The sequence below is a fragment of the Hylaeus anthracinus genome, unplaced genomic scaffold, assembly GCF_026225885.1.
Source record: "Hylaeus anthracinus isolate JK02 unplaced genomic scaffold, UHH_iyHylAnth1.0_haploid 5, whole genome shotgun sequence".
NCBI lineage: Eukaryota > Metazoa > Arthropoda > Insecta > Hymenoptera > Colletidae > Hylaeus > Hylaeus anthracinus.
In genome coordinates, this window is record NW_026535322.1 from 8,767,720 (window position 1) to 8,787,878 (window position 20,159).

At 46.1% G+C, this 20,159-nt stretch overlaps 1 protein-coding gene across 1 annotated transcript in view; it reads right to left on the reverse strand.

Annotated features, from left to right (window-relative positions):
- LOC128896076 (lysine-specific histone demethylase 1A) overlaps positions 1-20,145 on the reverse strand; it is a 99,202-nt gene extending 79,057 nt beyond the window's left edge. The window contains exons 1-10 of the mRNA XM_054159236.1: positions 19,989-20,145; positions 19,272-19,500; positions 19,009-19,160; positions 18,773-18,934; positions 18,579-18,695; positions 18,327-18,503; positions 17,976-18,239; positions 17,760-17,897; positions 17,610-17,683; positions 17,385-17,533 (exon numbers count right to left, since the gene is read on the reverse strand). Of these exons, the coding sequence (XP_054015211.1) occupies positions 17,385-17,533; positions 17,610-17,683; positions 17,760-17,897; positions 17,976-18,239; positions 18,327-18,503; positions 18,579-18,695; positions 18,773-18,934; positions 19,009-19,160; positions 19,272-19,500; positions 19,989-20,012 (1,486 nt within the window). The 5' untranslated portion in view covers positions 20,013-20,145. The remainder of the gene's footprint in view (positions 1-17,384; positions 17,534-17,609; positions 17,684-17,759; positions 17,898-17,975; positions 18,240-18,326; positions 18,504-18,578; positions 18,696-18,772; positions 18,935-19,008; positions 19,161-19,271; positions 19,501-19,988) is intronic.
- Positions 20,146-20,159: the final 14 nt, after the last annotated feature.

The following is a 20,159-nucleotide window of genomic DNA, read 5'->3' on the forward strand; positions in this document are numbered from 1 at the left end:
GGAAAAGAGAAAACCGAGTAAGGACGAAAGCAACGTGGAAGAAGGAAAGTTGGGCAATCCATTACCCGAGGACTGGTCGACTCGCCTGGACGCTGGCGGCGTTCGAATTCACGAAATCCACTCACGATACTGACTACGCGAATAAATTCGCAAACCGGCCGGCCCGCGCGACAAATTCGTCCTTCTTTCGAGGGACAAGCTCCTCCCCAATCGATCCCTTATCTCCCAACCACTTTGGAACGCTCTATCTAACCGAACGTTCCCTTGTCGACCGTTCATCGATTACCCTTTGATACCAGTCATATTTCCCGCCGGTATTTGAAGAGAAACAAAGAACGCGATGGAGCCGCGGTGAAACGGCCGCGAAGGGCCCGCGAGAGGATGAATGAGAGTATGGCTGAATAAGAGGACAGAGAAAAAGATGGCCAATCCATTAGCCGGGCTTACCAACTCGCTAGACGTCGGGGCTGAAAACCGCGGCTGCGTTCAAGAAACTTCCGTCAAAGCTCCACTCGCCAGAGCTAAAGATGCGCGATCTTTTTTTTACCATCTCCCCCTTCCGATACGGGGAACACCACCGTCGTCGCGAAGCGAATCGTATCGAGCATAGAGCATCGGTATAAACAGGGGTGTTGCGCGTTGCGGAAAGTTTGGCAATCCATTAAACGGGCAAGCCGTTCAGCCGCCGTTTCGCAAATCCTCTTTCGAAGTTGCGTCAAACTGTAGTTTACGACGCGTCACGCGCGACCAACTTTTCTCGAAGACGCGTGTATCCGACTACGATGGTTATCTTTGAATATCATCTCGATTCCGTATCCGCAACACGGCAAAGGCCACGGTTCTCTCGTGCCTCCGGAATCTAGAAATTTTGAAAAAAATCTAACCAACGTCGAAAGGTCACCGTTTTAACGAGCTCTTCCCGCGCCACGAATAATGAAATCGAACTTTTTTCCCCCCGTGAATCGAGAATGAGCGATAAAAGCGTCGTTTAACGTTCACGAATAACACCGGCGCGTAAATAATAGCCCGGATCGGTAAAAACACGATCCATAAAGATAGCTCGTTAACGCGTTGCCTCGTGAGGCGAACGAGGACTCTATCTCGCCGGGCTGCTTTACGACCGAGATATTCCAGAAATCTAAATGAATGCGTAAATTTCGTCCGCGTCAACGTAATTGATCGAATCGCTGAGAACGTCCTCCTATAAGGACGGCCGATAATCGCACGACAAACGGCAGTTTTATTCGTCGGCCGACAGGTTTCGCGAACGTTAAGTCCTACCGAAACGAGCATGCAACGAGAACGCGACGAGTCTCGTAGATTTTCAAATTCTTCGCAATGTTACGCGTTCATGTATGCAGAACGATGGCGAACGAATGGAACGCAACCATGAATTTTCGATGATCTATAAGGTAGACCGAAGGTGAACCGGTAGGTTATTCGGGAACGAGCGTCAGTTTTCTACGCCATCCACTTTCACTCATTTTTTGACCGTACAAGTAGCAAAACCTACATCGCCTGAAAGTAAGGAATACGTTACATGATCGATATGAATAAAGTAATCCTGGATGGCGTCTGTGAATGTGTGAGCGATAATTGTAGGAAAATTTGTACGACGGAGCGTTCACCTTCTCTACCTAACAATCTCATGTACGACTGGTTTGGTTGGGCTCTTGTGTATTTCAGGGAGCGGACAGGTTTAACGTAACGCAACAATTTACCTTGCGTCATTTATAAAATTGTGGAAAGAATTATAGCAGTGTCGCGTGATGTCGCTTGTTGTTACGTCGATTACGAGGTAAGTGGGTCGTTTTAGATGATTGCGGCGCTCCCTCAGCCATGCATCGACCGACGTCCGTGAGCCAACAGCAAGGAAAACCACAAATGCCATTTCGCAAATTCTTAATTTTCGTCCCACTCTGGCAGGTGGAATCGCGTCCTAAAAATTTCGAGCACCTGTTACCGAGCACCTGTTACTGCGTAAGTTTCCCATCGACGATTCTTGGGAGCCTGCGTGTCGCTTCGACGAACACTATCAACGGAGCAATTACGAGACGCGAATTAGGCCAAATTTTTACCACCGAGCGGTTTACGATCCGGATCCATCGGAAGCGCGCGTAACCATACAAATCTCGCGGCGTTCCGGCAGCGCCGACATGAAAATAATAGATTACATCGCGGAGGGATCGCCGCCCATAAACGGAGCTCATAATCGCGGTATATAGCCTAAGTAAACGGCGAATCCGGTCCAGCTGACCGCTTTATCGCCGGTCGCTATCCGGAATGCCCGATGACCGTGTCCATATGAACTCGTATCCCGATGTTTACCTACGGTTCGATCGCGGCGTACACACATAGATCGACACGTGAGAACGCGAGAAGAGAGGGGGGTCGCGCCAGTCTGATGAAGTGGTTCAATAAAACGTATCAATAAAAACGATTCATAGTCGTGGACGAAGGGCACGCACGCGAGCGCGGTCGAGAAAGGGTCCTGAAGAAGAAACGTAACCGTAAGAAGAGGAAAGCTGCCCGATCCATTACTCGGGATGGCCGAGGAAGTCCAGTCCTGAGCTCTGGAGCGCGGCCAGCCCGAGTCCACTCTGGAAGTTGCGTCAAGGCTAAATCCGCAGGGGCGGCCCCCTTTGTGCCGATGTCCGCGCTTCTGCATACATTCTCGCCCGATAAATATACCCTTTGGCAGTGTAATCCAGCTCCGCGCGGATTCCTCCAGCACCGGTAGCTTCTGAGAACCTGCCCGGAGCTTTGAGCCAACGCGCCAGAGAGACTCCGGAGGAGCTGCCGAAAGAGTACGCTCCTTTTCTCCTCTCTCTGATACGCAACACCGAGACGCTTCCTTCCTCGACGTTTTACCCTACCTCCGCAGCCGTCCATTTTCGCCTGTTCCTCCCTCCGGGTGCGGGTTGTGTTACGCGAGACGCGGCCTGGGGCCACGCACGCACCGACACGAGAGACAGGAAATTGTTTCTATTCGATCTCTTTCTCTCCTCTTCCGTTCTCTTACCCTCGTTTCTTCGTTCCCCGCGGCACGACTTACAGATTCCGTACAAATAATCCGCGGAATGGCGCGCAGCCCTATCCGGCCAACCCCGATTCACGCGCCTCCCGGCGAACCAGCTGGACTCGCGGCGATTCTCTCCGGAACCTGGTGCCAGTATTCCACGTATATGTTCCAAGGTCCAGTACCTGTGCCTGGAGGCCGCACCTGACCTCACCCGAAGGTAACGAGTTTGTAAAACGACAAACGACCGCGTAATAACTGATTATTAGTACCAGTTACCACTGATAGGGGTTCTTATTCTAACGAACCCACCATAAGCCGATCAACAAACAGAATGAAAAGACGAACCGTTTGTACGTTTCATCGAGGCAAGTACTTGGAATCCTCGTTTAAACTCTAGTCTCTAGGAATTGTAAAGTGTTTCGGTCTTGGGTCCTTCGATACTGTTGAAGTCTATCGCCATCAACAACATCAGGGAACGGACCCCAGGAACCTGGTGCCACACTTGGGTACGGTGCGGAGAACAGAAGCCTAGTCTCGAGTAGACGTACTTTCGCCTAGAGTCTTATTCGTCGGAACATTTGACGCCGCCTTTCTAACCTTTGCACATCGACGAAGAGATTTGGCGAACGGTACGTTCCAAAAGATCTAAAGTTTTGCAGAAGTGGAGCTATTTTCAATGATGGCAAATAAAGAAACTCGTCTTTTAAAGAAACTTGAATTTTTGTAATTTTGTTATGTCTAACGTCAAAACACGCAAATACCAACACGCTGCTTCTAATCGCAGTAAATTTTCATCGATCGAAACAGTCTCGATATTAAATAGATCTCCGGCATTTTATCGTAAACTTATTCGAGGGGCGACATTTTTATTCCATATTCAGAGCTAATCGAGTATCCATTTCCGTTATTAATGCCATTCCGATGAACTGGTACGGCCGCACGGAGGTCAATAAAGATATACAATAGAAGGCCGAAACAACAATTTATAGAGCCATAAAGCTTGTCTCTACATGCGTTGGCCGGTTATACTCGGCAACTTAAGGGCCTAGCATTTGCTTTAACGGTCATTCGGCTCGGCCGCGGATATTGGAAAAAAGTTGCCGATCCCCTGCTAGAATTCCGCTGCGTTTTTGCAGGTGAACCGCGGGACCGATGGACAATGTACACGTGGCATCTTGTAAGATTAATGGCGATGTGTCTACACCTACGAACCACGTACTATGTGCTTATATCGCCGAAAAGAAACCTGGTATACGGATTTGTAGCGGCACGCTACGATCGACTACACCGATAAAATCGAAATCGAAGAATGACGATGCTAAGAAACGATTAGGAGATCGCTCGCTCGAATGACTTCATCGCCGAAGTCGTTTGCGAAAAACCTTCCCGTTCAATTTTCTTCGTGTGTCGTCTCGACGCTTCGAAAGCATCGGAATGCAACGCAAACTATTCGCGGCGCAGATATCGAACGTGCGTCCGCATGGTTATATGCTAAATGTAAATCAAACGAGAGACACTTGTAAATACAAAATTGCGCTGTGTATTGCGTCATGAAGATCTTCATCCATCTGTTTTAAAATAAATGTACAAAACAGTATAATAAATCTTACGCGAATCGAAACAAGTGTGTACAGTTTAAGCTAGAGTTCTGCATATCGCGTAATCGATTTGAATAAATATACAGTATAAATGTCCCAAAACTAAAACTGACGAGCGACGAATCTTTTTCAAGGCGAATCGGCCAACGATTCGTGGGATTGTATTATTATCCGAACGGCAGCCGAATATCGGCAAACGAATGCAAATTTCGGTTAGCGGCGAGAAAAAAAAAAAAAGGACCGATACCCGAATCGAATGCTGGCGACGAGGAACGGCATGCTGCGAAGTTGTTGCAAGGACGGTTGATTCGCGCACGCCGCGTGTGTACACGGTCAGAGGAATGGCGCGATCCTCCCGGCGAGTCTCGTTAAATCCAAACAGGCGAAATTCGACGTACCGCGCAATATTATATAGTATTGTAAAGCAATATCTCCTGAAAGGTAGCCTTGGTGTTGGTGGTGATGGTGATGGTGGCGGTAGAGCAAACAGGTTTTTCGAGCGGAGCCCCGAAACGACGACGACGTATGCCTTGCTGCGCGGGGTGCAATAAAAATTTTTTAATAAAAAGCCTCACCTGCACCGCGGCCGATTTGTTAGCTTCTTTGTGGGATCTCTGCGAGTCGGAGAAAGAGAACGGCCAGCGGTAGACAGAGCGACGAAACGAAGGTGGGTAAGCGAGGTGGAAAAAGAGGAAGAGAGAATGGTTCGATGGAACGAAAGAACAGAGGTAGAGAAAGAAAACGGCGCCATTATGACGTGCGATTGGAGTTTGCTGCTTGTTTGGTAGGAACGTATCACGTGTCAATACTTTTCCTTTTCGTTCTGTATGTAAATTCGAGCCCCATGGGGGCGCGAGGGCAGCATCAATCAATGGCAGACGGCAGCTGATTAAAAATTGCGCAACAGCCATGAATTATTAATGCGACAATAAACGTGCAAATTCCGGTACGCCACCCCGTGCGCATCGGCATCGTTTCCTTTAACTCGCGATCTCTCCGCGCTCCGTCTCTCTCAGCGGGACTAATTTTTCGCGCCGGCCGGGTTGGGGGCTGACTGAATCGAAACTAAATTGGCGAAAATCTGAAGGACATCCGATCGCTATAATACAACGATTGCCTCGATCGAATTAAGGAAAGACTGGGCTTAACGATAACGGAGACGACGGGGACCACGGTTTTACGCTTCGTTGTGTTTAATGAATGTGAATTTTTTTTTGACGAGATCGACCAAGCCATCGGCGAGCCTCCCACGGAAAATGAAGACGGAGCATCCTGCCCTAAAGCTCGAAGATACGCGTTACACGCCTCGAAATCCTGATCGGCGCGCATTCGACGATGCTTCGTATAAATCCGGAAAGGAACACCGCCGTGTATATATCCTCAGGCACTCGCGAGTACGCGCTTCCTGGAGAGGCTCGTTGACACACGACACAAAAAATCGGAATATTTCTTAAAACGAAGAGAGCGAGCACCGCGCTGCGGCCGGTCGCGTCGTCGTATTTTACACGACGGTCTGGTGCGCGGAACCTCCCACACAGGTAGTTATCTCGGTGACTTAATACCAGGTAATGTGCTCTCCAGTTACATCTCAGGCGATCTGGCCGGCTTGGCTCTCCTTCTCTCTTCTCCCTCTCGCTGGCATCTCTTGTTCTCTCTCCTCGGAGTTGGCCTGCCCTCTCGAAGGACCGGATCGAGCGATCGGTGGGTCCGTACAAGACGAGATGGCAAAGGGTAAGGTGGAAAGGTACCGAGAGAAGAGGAACGAAGGAAATTGGAAGAATAAGAAGGAAGAAAAAAGGGGGAGAGAGGTGTTGAAGTTACTCGATCCCCGTTCCCGTAAACCTACGCGACGCGACAAAGCGATCCGGGACTCCGTAGCGTGGATAGTTTATTATCGACAGCCCTGCGAGACTATTCGCCGTGTACACACATTTTCATTGTGGGAACGACGCGAAGGGATCCCGAGTAATAAGAATCCGTTCGTACGGCCAGGGGCATCGATGCAGCAGAGGTCCGTGTTAAACGGGCACGATGGCTGGAACCGCCCAAAGATTCCGAGGCGAGACATAGCAACGGAGAGAACTGAATAGAAATATAGTGGACAACGAAAAATAATACAAGCATTACTCGAACCAGGTGTTCTTCGAAAATACTAGGCGTAGAAATTACCTCCGTGCCTTTATATTTACTCATTTATAACTCTGACGTATTCTTATTCTTGGTAGAAAATAAACCGTTTCATTTTCCAACATTCATCCCGACTCCAACTAAAGAACAAGAAGACCACTCTGCCGATTTCAATCCATGAAACGAGGGAAATCACCTTCCTTAAAGACATTATGATGTTCCTGACTATGCAGGTGCTGATAGATGGTTTAAATCGATCTTTCGGGAAGCTGACGAGCTACATCGCGGAAGAGATCTCGAGAGGAATGGAAGCGAGTACGAGGCGAAAGGGACGCAAGAAAATTGAAGAGGAAAGAAAAAAGGAAGACTGGGAGAGGTGCTGAAGTTACTCGATCTCCATTCCCGTAAACCTAGACGACGCGACAAAGCGAACGGGAGACTCCGGTTCCCCAAGGACGGTTTATCACCGTACGGTCTAAAACCGTTCAGCCTCGTCTGCGTTTTCGCGGGGAGAGTGTGTTGGTTGAGATCGCACCTCGTAAGAAGCAAGTAGTATGAGCAGGGAAAAACGATACGCGTACGCTTGAGAACGCAACATTGATCGCGCCGATTAACGGGACCATTAATTGCCTGATTTTCTACGTGCGAATTACGTCATTACGAACCAATCCCTGAGGACCTTACGACTGCGATAATTAAGAGTAGTCATTTTATTAATGTAAAATTATTCCGACGAGTACGTCCACGTTGTGTAGAAAGTTCTCGGAGATCACAATTTTTTTCCTTGAGAAATAATTACAAAATAACGATTTTGCTTCTTTTCCGAAACTCTACACAGTTTTGAAGAGCGAGAACACAAACACGAAAGGAATGAACGCTTTGCAACTCTGCATAATGAACGACGTTAAACCTGTTTCCTTCCAATTATTGCATTTCGACGTCGGTGTTTTTGCCTCCGAGGACTGGCCTTTTAGAGAAATCGAGGAAAACAAAGTGCGCCGGGGAAGATCGTAAACAGTGGAAGTAACGAAACGCTGTTTATCTGGGTGGTGCGAGGAGCCTCATCTTTTCCTCATCGCGACAACAACGCGCCACTTTTCTCGATAGTGGAAAACCTCGGTGTTCGTGAGACGAAACTTGCGAAACTTGGCGTCGACGCAAGCGTTTCCCCTTCGAATCGTTTCAGAGACTTGCCTATCTCGGTCGGATCATCTCCGCGATTATTAGAAGCTTACAGAGGAGTTTTCGAAAGAGATATTGTCTTGGAACCACGGTTCCGTCGTGGCAAAAATGTTGACATCGCGAGTGAACCGTCAGAATTACAACGGTCTGTTCGCCAACGACAGTTCGCACGTATTGTTCGTCCGTGTTCGCGGGTCTCGTGAGAGCATCGCCGAGGGGATCGCACCTAATAAGAATCGAATCGTACGAGCCAGGAAGCAACACGGTGTGTGCACTTTAGCAGCGCAACGGCGAACGCGAATCGTACGGCAGTTAACCTATCGACAGATAGAATTTCGCCTCGAACAACCAGCCTCGCAGCAGTTGGTTGGCATTAACCGTGGATATTTATCGTTACGCGTCGATCGAACGAAAATCCACGCGAGTTACGTACGCGTTAAACGTACACCGACTGTTTCGAGGTTCCGCGGTCGTTTTCGAGAAATTGTTAAATAAACCATGATCGCCGGGAGATCGAATTCCGTGTTAGCGTTTCCAACGTAATACTCGTACAAATAGCCAGCGGTGGGAGACGCGTCAGCGCGGAGAGAACCGAAAACTGTTGCATCCTCGAATCGCAACGAAAAGGAATCGAGAGAAAGATTAATGAACGTTGCAATTTCTCGTAATAAATTTCGAGGAGTTTGCTGTAAATTCATCGTTAAGAGTGTAATTCCTCGGTAAATTTGGCCGCCGTTAACGATATTAAGAGTACCCTCCTGCTCCGTCAGCTTCCGGTTTGTAGCCCCCTCGAGGGACCGCGGTGCTTCGAATTCATCATCGAGATAAACATCAGTTTTTCAGCGGATAATGTTTCACGTTCACGAGGATACACAGTGGTCGATCGTTAATTATCGCCGAACGTTGCGCGTCCCGAACTTTTCTATTTAACGACCGTCGTTAGACCGTACAGCTAAGTTTTACGAGGAGAGTAGGGTGGCGGATGGAGAGCGCCTGGTCACCAGGTGCCAGGCTTCGAAGGCGACATCAACCCGTGCCATCTGCCGAATTGGTCTACTCTTGGGCTGCTCCAAATTATTTCCTACGGCCTAACACACCCCATCTTGTCTAAACGGTGTCCTTAAAAGCTTCATCATAACTCTGATTTCCAGAGTTTACGCTTTTGCGAGTGGAGTGAAAACAGTCTCGAAACCGGAATGTGACCAAAAAATAATTCTTTAATAATAATAATACTGTTGCGACGACATGAAGATGCATCGTTGCGGCAAGTGGCCTGAAGGCCACTTATGACAGTTCAACGAATTTGTGTAAAGAAATACTACCTCGTTAAACCTCGCTCACTATTTCGCTTACAAAATTATTTTCCCTTTAAACCAAATAACTTTCGTAAAAACATTTTTATGATAACTTCATTCCTTCGTGAGATAATGAACCACTCCGCTTTAATCGAAACAACCTGTATAATAGACTCGCATCGAACTAGATAGTTTTAACGTTAAGTGAAATTTCAAATGATCATAATCGCTCGTTTCCCACGGATATCAAATTAAACGAAGTTAGATATTTAAAATGCCGAGTTCAACTACCCCTTAAGAGTTCCATTCCGCGAGAACTAAAGACGATAAAATAATGCAGTGCTAGAATAACGCGGAAAAGGTTCTGAGAAGTGCACGCCTGCGGAGAAATATATTTAACCGGATAGCGGGTGTTGCGACGTAGCTCCGTACGAGCACCGGCGACGCGTGCGAAAACAGACATCATCATCACGGCTGTTAAGTGAAAAGATAAATACCCGCGAAAACTCTCGGGGCCGATACTAGTTTTTACCTGGCGCAAATGCACCGCGAGGGATGCTGAAAGGCCGGGTAATCGTCGTGTGGCGTGTGGCCGTACATTAACATATAATGGTCACCGTCATTCTTCTCTCCGTCACGTAGGGCCCCGTTTAATCATTCTTGGTCACCCCGTCACGTAATCCCCTCTTTCGGAACGATTGTCAGGCGAGATTACCGAGCATTAATTTGAAAAATGTAGCGGCGTCGACGAGGGCGAGGCGTAAGCTTATTAGCCGAAAAAACACCAAGTACCTACCACGCCACCATCATTCGACGATTAAGCTCGGGCGTTAAGGCGAACTTTTGCGCTTCGAATTTATACGTGGCAGTTACCCGCGGCGACGTATCCCGTACCCGGAAAGGCTCCACGGGTGCGGTGTACGATATCGTTCAACTGCCAATTCAAGTTTCCCCGCATCCCAATTTCACTCCCCAGACTTCTCCACGGAGGGCTCCTGACGCTCCTGACGCTACGAATTATCCGAATAAGTTAAGTCCATCGTTACGCTCCTGCGCGGAACTCGGGGGTTCGATTGGTCAATAAGCGTGAGTAAGGAACCGTGGAACTTCTAATCGAGATGGCTGGGACGTCTCTAATTAAAACGAGGACCGAACGAGGGAAACTAGAAGGGATCAAAACCGCGGAGACTTTTCTCGTTGCGATTGCGCATCCAAAGGATGGGAGGTACAATTGGGTCCAGAAAATAAGTTCTCCATCTATGGCTCGTACGACATCGAATCGAAAAATTTGTGTGACTCCTCGCAGTAGGTGGTCGATAGTCAGAGCTACAAGTTTATTACGCTTCGAGGCGGTTGCTTTTAATAGTGGGTGACAATACGTTGAAACTCCCCAGGGTATCTTATTTTGTTATAAAAATGCCTACTACTGATATGAAACGACCCTGATTTATGTATTCCTAGCTACCGCCCTAAAACGATCAGTATTTTTCTTTAATCGTCTACTAAGTGGTAACCGTTACCGATATCTATATTAGATTGCCTGCGATATAAAATGATCGATGCGAGGAAAACCAATGTTCCATTATCCGAAAATCCCCTCACCCGAATGGTCTCCTCATTAATACGGATAATGGAGGGTCTACCGTAATCAGCTAACGCATAACGCTAACGATTCTTTTTCACTATCGCCTAAACAGATACAAAGAACGAGTAGGTGGACGTAACGAGGTCTTCTTTTCCATCTTTTTTTTTTTTTTTTAAATTTTTCGTGTTGCGTCCACCCATGATCTTCGGAAGTGGCATCTCACGAAACCTGGTTGCGTCTACAAATCAGGTTGTAGCGATGATCGATGAGCCGGGCCGCCTAATTGAGAACGAAATTCGGTACGAATAACTCGCACGGTGACGCACGATATCCCGGCGCCCATCGTGTCGGGAGAGGCGCACGCATAAATACACACCGGGCCTGGCAGTGCGAGCGGGCCATAACCGATGACAGATTGGCAACGCGGGTTATACAAAGTACGGAGGGAAATAATTCGTCGACTCGACAACTTCATGACCCCTAAGTTACTTTCCGCGACGTTACAGTACATCTATCGGGGACTTAACGCCCCGGCGTCAAGGAGATCCAGCCTGCCGGCTGGTAACCTGTGTGTAGGAAATTTAAACGCGTCATTCCGCGATCTACGCGTACGTGTGTACTCGCATAGCTTTGTTATCGGCGCGAATGCATCCAACCTCACGCGCATAAATAAGCCACGGTGACGTTGCTCGGAAGTTGATTAACCCACGTGCCGCGAGACGAAGATACTTAATCGCGAGGAATGACGTTGTCCGCTCTTAGCGCTGCCCAGAGTGCGCTCAGAAAATGTCGAACACTTAAACGTGGCATCTTTTCATTTTTGTTCCGATTTTTTGCGTTTCTCCCCCCCCCCCCCCCCCCACTCACTAACCAGATTCGAATTCCAGACACTCCCCTTGGAAGATACATTTCGTGGATTCGTTTTGAACGTTCTCTGATTTAAAACGTACGACGGAAACGTACCGTTATACTGTGAAAATTGACCCTTTAATTACGGGAGTATTTAGAAGCAGTTTAGTAGAACGAAGAGTACCGAAATAAAAAATATTGACAGGGTTCGTTGATCCCTGCAACGCGTCTTAAAGACCAATAAATAAATAAAGGAATAAATTTTCACCGTCGATGATCGCCACTGGGAAGCATTCCTTCGACAAGTTACGTGGATTAAAATAGCGGAAACTAAGGGAACACGCCTTCCTCGTTAACCAGTCGTCTTAGGAACGATTCAATTACAAGCGGACGTACGATTTTCCAAGCTGGCGTTATTAATCAATAGTTTCTGGAGGACTAACTACTATCGGTAGATCTCGAGAATCTCTGGAGGCCACGTGTCTATCTCTCATTCGGGTATATCGTGATCTAATGCACCATAGACGACCTAATTACGCTTCGACCGCGAGCCGGCACATTTCATGCTGACGGGTAACGTCCCAGCCGAGCCGACTTATCATCCAGCTACCGGCCGATCTCTAATCAGGGCCTTCGGTTTAACCGGATCAGCCATCGCTTTCGATCGTGAATCGAGGATGAAATTGGACGACAAACGATAATTACCCGGTCGCCCTCCAACTTTTACTTCGTACCAAAGTAATTAACATTCCCCGTTAATTTTAGTACCCTAACGAGGACCCGATACTATAATCGAACCAACTTTCGCCTTCCGACGGTTCTAGAAATCGGAGGATGTTCTAATTTCCTTGCGTACTTTCGCGCGTTCCAAAAGATTCCCCTTGGCGTAGCCACTTGGGTTACAAACGATGGAAAGTTGCGATCGATTTCACGGTTGAAACGCAACTTGTTTCCTGGACGTTCGGCGTACAAGTGGCTCGCTTGTACGCGGCTCGCTTTGTGGAGGGCGACTCGCTCTAGAAAGCCTTCGCGCCATCGCAAAGAATACGCCACGGATAAAAAGAACGATGCGGAAACGTGGAAGGGTATCGACATGGCGAAAGGCAGGAAGGACTTAATCCCGGGACGCGTGTCGGGGAACCATTTGTTCGAGGGTGAAGAATGCCCGGCGCTAAGAAATCGGCCGGTCGAGGCTTCACGGGCCGATAGGTGACGTTAAGAAGAGAAATCGCACGGATCACGGGGTAGAGGAGCGTAGTCCGGATAGACTATATCGACAAGATACCCTACCGCGACGCCGACACGGGGAACACTGTAAATGGTAAAGGCACAAACATCGAGAACCAGCGGTACACCGGTGTGTACCGGAGCGCGTGTACACGGATAGGCCGAAAGTGGTCATGGGAAAGGTATCGGTGCGTTAAGGCCAAGACTGGATTCCGCGGGGCGAGGCTGGCTCGTTGGCGGGTAGGAGTGTACAAGGTCTTCGATACCTCGTAAATTACCACTCAGGGCCCCCTCTGCCAACCAGCTCTCGGCTCAACTAATGTTAAGCTGCCTACGTTTTCGTCCTGTCGGGGAAATACCGCCGTCCACCGTCCGCGACCTAACCCTCCTCGAAAAAACACCGCCGTTTCGACGCATTCTATTTTACACTCTTTTTTCGGGGTGAAGCTCGTCTCTGCAAATGAGCCGGTCGCGATCGACCGACCGTCCCGTTTATTTCCAGTCCTCGGCGCTAACACCGTCCGAATCGATCGGAGATCGAAAGCGAAAGCTCGTTAAGGCGAGCCAGAGGATTGTATATTCCCCGATATTCTTTCGTTCGTAAATTTTCTGCCGGCCGAACGTTATTGGGAAACACGAAACGCGCCCCGAACCCAACGGACGCGATCCTTAACACGGTCCTGATTCCGATCTCAGCCGAGGGAACAATTCGACCCTAGGAGTCCCGAATTCCTACCATCATTTGACGCCATTACGACGCGTCCAGCCTCCTTTCGACAGTTTTCCGAAAATTCGTCAACTTTTTATTAATTAGGATAATAAGACGCTGTTAGATTTGAGAACAATTTTTCGAGCAGTGTAACTCCTGATAAAAGAAGTGTACCAAAAAAAGGGTGTACTATGCGTACAACTTATCAGAAATGAATTACCGTAGAGAGAACAAAGACAGAAACTATAAAATAAATTCTTGATAGTACCTTTCTTTTTCAGATCGTAATGATGTACGCCTTTAATGAGTAGCTAACGATGACGCTCCGAAATTTGCGCTTACTTTTGAATAACTTTCCCATCGTTTCCCGAGTATATAATTATGTATATATTTCGAGTTTCTTAAGACCCGTAGGATCATATCTAATAAAAAAAACTTTTGCTGCTAGTCGACTCAATTTCTAACATTGTCCTTTCTTTTCAATATCACACGTGCTTGCTGCTAATATCTCAACAGAACGACTGATGTTGGTATAAACGAAAAATGATCTTTAAAATAACGTTGGTCCGGGTTCGCGACAAGATAGCTTATCGTTCGGACCGAAACGAGGGGCCCGACATACTCGAGGCGAGTAAGGAACCAAACTCGAAAATGATTCCCGAAAAATACTGGTTGTAGGGTTCGATGACGTTCGCTCGTCGCGTGAACGGATGTAACAGTGTCGTGTAACCCCCCATAAGACTGTCGTTGGTGGAGGCAGGGATCGTCGAGGTACGCGCGAAGCCAACTTTACGACAATATAATTTTGGTAGCGACACAGGAATGGTGTGGAATGCGACGATCGGAGTCAACAAACGGTATAGAAGTCTTCGATACGTCGTAAATGGCCCATACCCGGTCCCTTCACGGTCGTATCCAGCTCTCCATCTCGATGGGTACATGCACGTATATATACACATAATATCGAGCTGCCTACGTTGTGTCGTTCTACCATTGGGAGACTGACAACCGAACGACCGAAAACACTGACGACGCGCCCAGTCTTCGCTCGCGAACAAAGCTCGGTAACTCTCTATTATACGACCGATCGAGAAGAAGACGAGGGCACGGCCTGGTCGACGAATACCAGGCCTTGTACGTTCCTGTATTTTCGTACTAAATTGTTTTTTGACCGTGCGGTGAATCAACTCTCGCGTAAAACGCAAAAACAGAACAGTCCTGAACGCGAAGAGCGTGGCGATCGTCAAGAGTGGCCTCGGGGATCGAAGGATGGTATCCTTCTGAGAACTTGTCAAGCCTGAATTGGATGAATTTATGATAGACGGATGTGCTCTAGTTTGGATAACGGAACGGTATAGAGCCTTCAAAGATAGGAAACTCGTGCTACAACTTCTGTAATATCGACTGGCCTCGCGCGTTCCAGCGGTGTTTACAGTTTATTTCTATGTTTTTCCTAATCTTTATATATGTATAACGCTAGTGGAAGGGCGAAAATTCGACAACCCGAAAATTCTTCCAAGGAGAAAGAAGCTAGAGTCGGCGACATTCAAAGTGAAAAAGTATCTGAAAGAATATTTCAGCCTAAATGGTTTTCGGTCGGTGGCTATTAACTCTGTGCAGCGGGATTCGTTTGAAACCGAGAAGGAACCGATGGTCCGTAAAGCGAAGTGGAGGACCGCGAAGAGTCCATGGGCTCGGGCAGAACCGATTACATCGGGTGGATCCGACGTTGGGGCCCAACTATCGACGAAGGAGGGGGATTCACGAGAGAGCCTATTGTTGTGCTTAATTTAGCGTTAAATTGTTTACATCTCATTAATCGCCGGGAAGAACCTGCGGGCAGACCGTCATGATCATCGATGCACGTCAGTCATGGACCGTGGGCATCGCTTTTAATTTCGAATTGACCACCGTGGCCGAGCCGTACCATGGACCCTCTAAGAAACGGACTAAAGCATCTCGCGTGTCTCTTGTTTCAACGTGTGCGCCCGAAGAACGCCACGGGACGAGTCCGCGTCGCTCTAGCACGATGCACTCGACTGCGTCAGCCGCGAACGACGGTGGAGCAATATTGGAACTCGAGCTCGAGCTCTCGACTAGACCGGTTCGTTCGTTCACTGTCAGTCGAGTGCACTTCGCGGTAGCGACACACGCGAGAGCACGTTATTCCTCTGGGTTACGGTCGACCGATACAAAACGTCCAGCTACGTCCACCTTGAACCGTGTCGCTCGAGTATCCTCTATTAACGTTGCGATTACCGTTCGTTTGCTAGGGACAATGTTAACCTACCGAGACTTCTGGCTCGGTCGCGACATGGATTTCTGCGGTTAAAATTGTTAGGGGACCTCGAGCGTGTAATCGTATCACCGGCATAGCGGGTAGCTTCAGCGGTGATTTAAGGGGTACTCTTTTTTTTTTTTTTTTTAACTAGTTTCGAGACTATTTTCATCACTTTTTTCATATACAAGATCCTCTGATGGTGAACTGTTCTGCTCAAATTGTTTCCAAGTCACATACAATATGAAATACAATTGTCGCGTGAAATAGGGAAGAAAGTATTAAAACGAGCAACAAAATAAAAGAGTAACCCTTAAGCAACAAGGATATTAAAAAAAAATAAGCAAAGAGTTAAATACTTGAAAATCATTGTAATACTAGGAACATTGTAATACAATGACCCAATTGTGCGACAAGGACATGACCGAATGGAGCAACGCGTAAATGCGTCCATCCTAGGGATTAAAAGAACGCGGTGAAATGCGTTTGCGCGTCATTGTCGCATAACGCGAGATGCAGACGGTAGTCGGAACACGATAAACTGGTCGCTCGAGGCCAGTAGTCGGCTAATCCCCCACCGTTACATTTGCTACTTTGCCGCTGATTGGCTGGGTGGTACAGATAACGAGATGATATCCATCTACGGAGTACCCCATTCGTCACGAAGCTCCTGGATATCTTCGTTGCTTTTAAAGTATATGATACTTTATATCGAGTACCCGTGCATCCCTAATATAAGCACTGAGATCATACCAGGAAGTCTCCCTAACAGTTTTAACTACATCTCGTACAGTGGTTCGAGCGGTATCGGAATGCCAATTATTTCCGGGGGAGCTTCAGTCGTTTAATGTAAATACTTTGGGTAAACGATTCAAGGAATAGTAACCCCGCACTGTAAACGCGAACTTGCGGGAAACAGAGGTTCGAGACGGTGTAAAATACGAAACCGCTTGATTATCTATGGTCATATTTCTCATCGCCTTCGTTTTTGTTAACGCATTAGTAGGCCCGAGTGCAGCTACACGCTATGATCATAGTATAATTTCACATAATGAGAACTCTGGTAACCGATCGGTTAAGGGATACAGCGACTATCTACACGGAATCTCATGCTATCGGCTTTCAATAAGGTTGATAAAGTCAACTGCACGGGTACAAACCGCGAGAGACTATCCGACGCCTGTAAAGGAGATGCAACCGGCGAATAATTCACCCGTTATCTATACCATCTACTGGCTGGTTAAGCAATTTCTCGAGAACGTCGATATAATGCCGTGTTCCGCGCGTTACCGGCAAACAGGAATATTCCGCGAATCGCGCACGATACATGAAATTAGAATGTTTTCGTGTGTTAAACGCGTCTCGATGAGCAACGCGTGCAATCGATAATAATCGTAGGCAATTTAGCCGTCGATTTAACTAAATTCGAATCACTTTCGCTGCGAAAGTGAACATTAATTCAACGAAATAAAGTACTGGTTCGTGCAACGTGTACAGTTGAAAGCGACTCACCTGTTAGATGACTGCCGGTAAACTCGAAGTCGTCGTCCTGATCCCAATGTTTCAGACTCAAATTCGACAACGAGGTAGCGTTGGCGAATTCCAAATTCGCAAAGTGCCAGTCCAGTATTTGACGATCCTTCGAAGACAGATACACGTCGCTGCAAGCAAACAACAAATTTTTTTCTTTCTTCTCTCCAGTATTTAAACGGTACACGCTATTGTATAAAAATTTACCTAGGCGGAGAGGCTTCCAATTCCTGTAGTTTTGCTTCGATCTCTTTCTGCTGTTCCGATAATTGATCCCATTCCTAATACATAGAAAATGGACAGTATAAAATGTTTAAATAATTACTGCAACTGCATACACGTAATTGCGGTTTATACCTTGCATGCGTTATGGAGGTCGCGTAACTTTGAACGCAGTACAAATTCTTGCGTTATATCGCGTGTCTGTAATTTGCTTTCGGTCATTTCTTTGTATTGTTTATTTAACTCGACCAAACGATCCATGATCGATATCATCTGTAACGTAAAACATATTCTTGACTTCGATGGAAGATGCTCCTAAATACTTTAAAGAATAATTATTATTATACGTACCCTGTGTTGATTAGTGATGAGTCTTCCTTGAAGCGACAAGACGGAACGTAGATGAGCTACTTGACGTTGTTTGACACCTTGTTCTTGAAGGCGTATTACCCATTCTAATGCTTGACCTAAAGACACCGGTCGCGTGTTACCTCCTTGCCCCGTCGATCCTGCGTTGCCCACGTAATTGAAATCTAATTGATGCGAAAGATACGACGTTGCCTCCAATAACCTATTAAATTCCCTTTCTACCATTTCATCCTTATCTTTTGGAACCTGTTTGTGTCCAAAATGTTAAAAGTAAGCAATTTCCTGAAACATGCCTTATCGTCATTGTATACGCAAAGAAACAATTATAGTAACCGTTTGACCGTCGCTTTCGTACAAAGGACACTTTTGTCTAATTTTGTGGAGTTCCATATTAATTTGTTTACTTAGCGTTGTAACAGGATTTCCGCCTAAACCAGTAACTACCATTGCGCCAAGGTCGGCAATGTACGAGGATTTACGGAAAGTTGCGATACGACCACCAACGCGATCCTATAAAATATGAAAAATATGTAAAATGTCATACGCGCTTTATAAACGTACAGTACAATGTAGAGTAACGCATACTCTTGCTTCGAGGACGATAACTTCTAAACCAAACTGTTGCATCTGTTGAGCCGCGGCTAAACCAGCTATACCGGCTCCAATTACGATTACTTTACCTAACTTCTTAGTAGGTAATGGCTGAAATAGGAAGTTCGATGTTGAAAACGTACGATGTAGAATTAATTTATTATAATTGATTATAAAAGATATATTACTTTAAATCGCTTAAATACGCCAAAGTTTATAAAACCATGTCGCTCTAAAAATGCATGAATTCGACGTGCTAGTACGGTGTCGCTGTTGTAAGGTGGTTCAATGGCTGGTAAAGCATTTTCAACGATTAACTGTTGCTTGGGATTTTCAAGCCATAATTGCAACTGAAATAAAAAAAATTACATCTAAGCGCAAAAGTACTCGACGAACACGTATTATTTGTTGACGTATAACATACGAGTCTGTTCCTTATATGGAGAAAAACTTTCTGAGTTTGTGGTGGACCACCAGAAACATCTGGGAAACATGCAGCCTCTGTAGAAGTTAATTTATCGAATGGAAGACGACTTTGGAATGCTGCCCCTTCTAAGCCGTTGAGTAATTCTTTCACTAGAATTAGAAATATATATATATATATTAAAAGTGCTACCCAATAAAAACTACCAAAACTGGCAAGAATATTCTGGCACTGAATCGTAAAAGTTTTCAATATATATTTACCATGTGGATCCTCATGATCACTATCCTGGTCATCTTCTTCTTTTGTTTCTATTTTTATCGCCGAAGATGTAGGTACTGACTGTGGTATGGCTGCATCAGCCTCTTTCTTTACTTCAGGCACAACTTTTTTTTCTGGTGTAACAAGTCCAGTTTTAGATTTCTCCGATGTATCAGAAGCATTTTCATCCTCTAACTGATTATATTTTTCTTCCATCTCTCGATATTCCACCTATATACAAGCATAAATGCAGTAGAATGTACTGTCAGTTACAGATTTTCTGTAAACAAGTCTTAACGGAAGACATTGATCTTAACATAGAGGTTAAAATCTTTTGCTGCTATTTATGAATTAAAAGTTGAATAAAACACTTTTATCTTCACCGACACGCACTGAAGTCTACACAAGTAAAAAAAATCATACGTATGATTGCTGACAAACTACTATCAACAACAGAAAATGTATTAAATCAAAACATAACCTAACCTACATGTTTACAATTCAAAACCATTTGCTATAAAGACGTATAAATTTTGATACGTACGAAATATTAATTTCTTGTACAATACTACATAGAAGAATACAGATAAACAAACATTTTCGTCATTTTGTGAAAAATATTGTAAATCGTAGCGTTTGAAGTTAACCATAACAATCTTTAGCAATACCTATCGAAACAAACAGTATTAAAAGCATTTAAGTAACATAATACAACAAACCTTCGCCCTTTTCCTTCGACTCATCTTGCAATTCTTTAATATGTTTTTCACAAAATCTAATCACTACTAAAAGTAATCACACAGGTTTGTTTTGACTCTTCAAACCGGCGGCACATACAATTATGAAAACCAGAAACTACAGTAACACAGAATACTACGCCTACCAGAAAG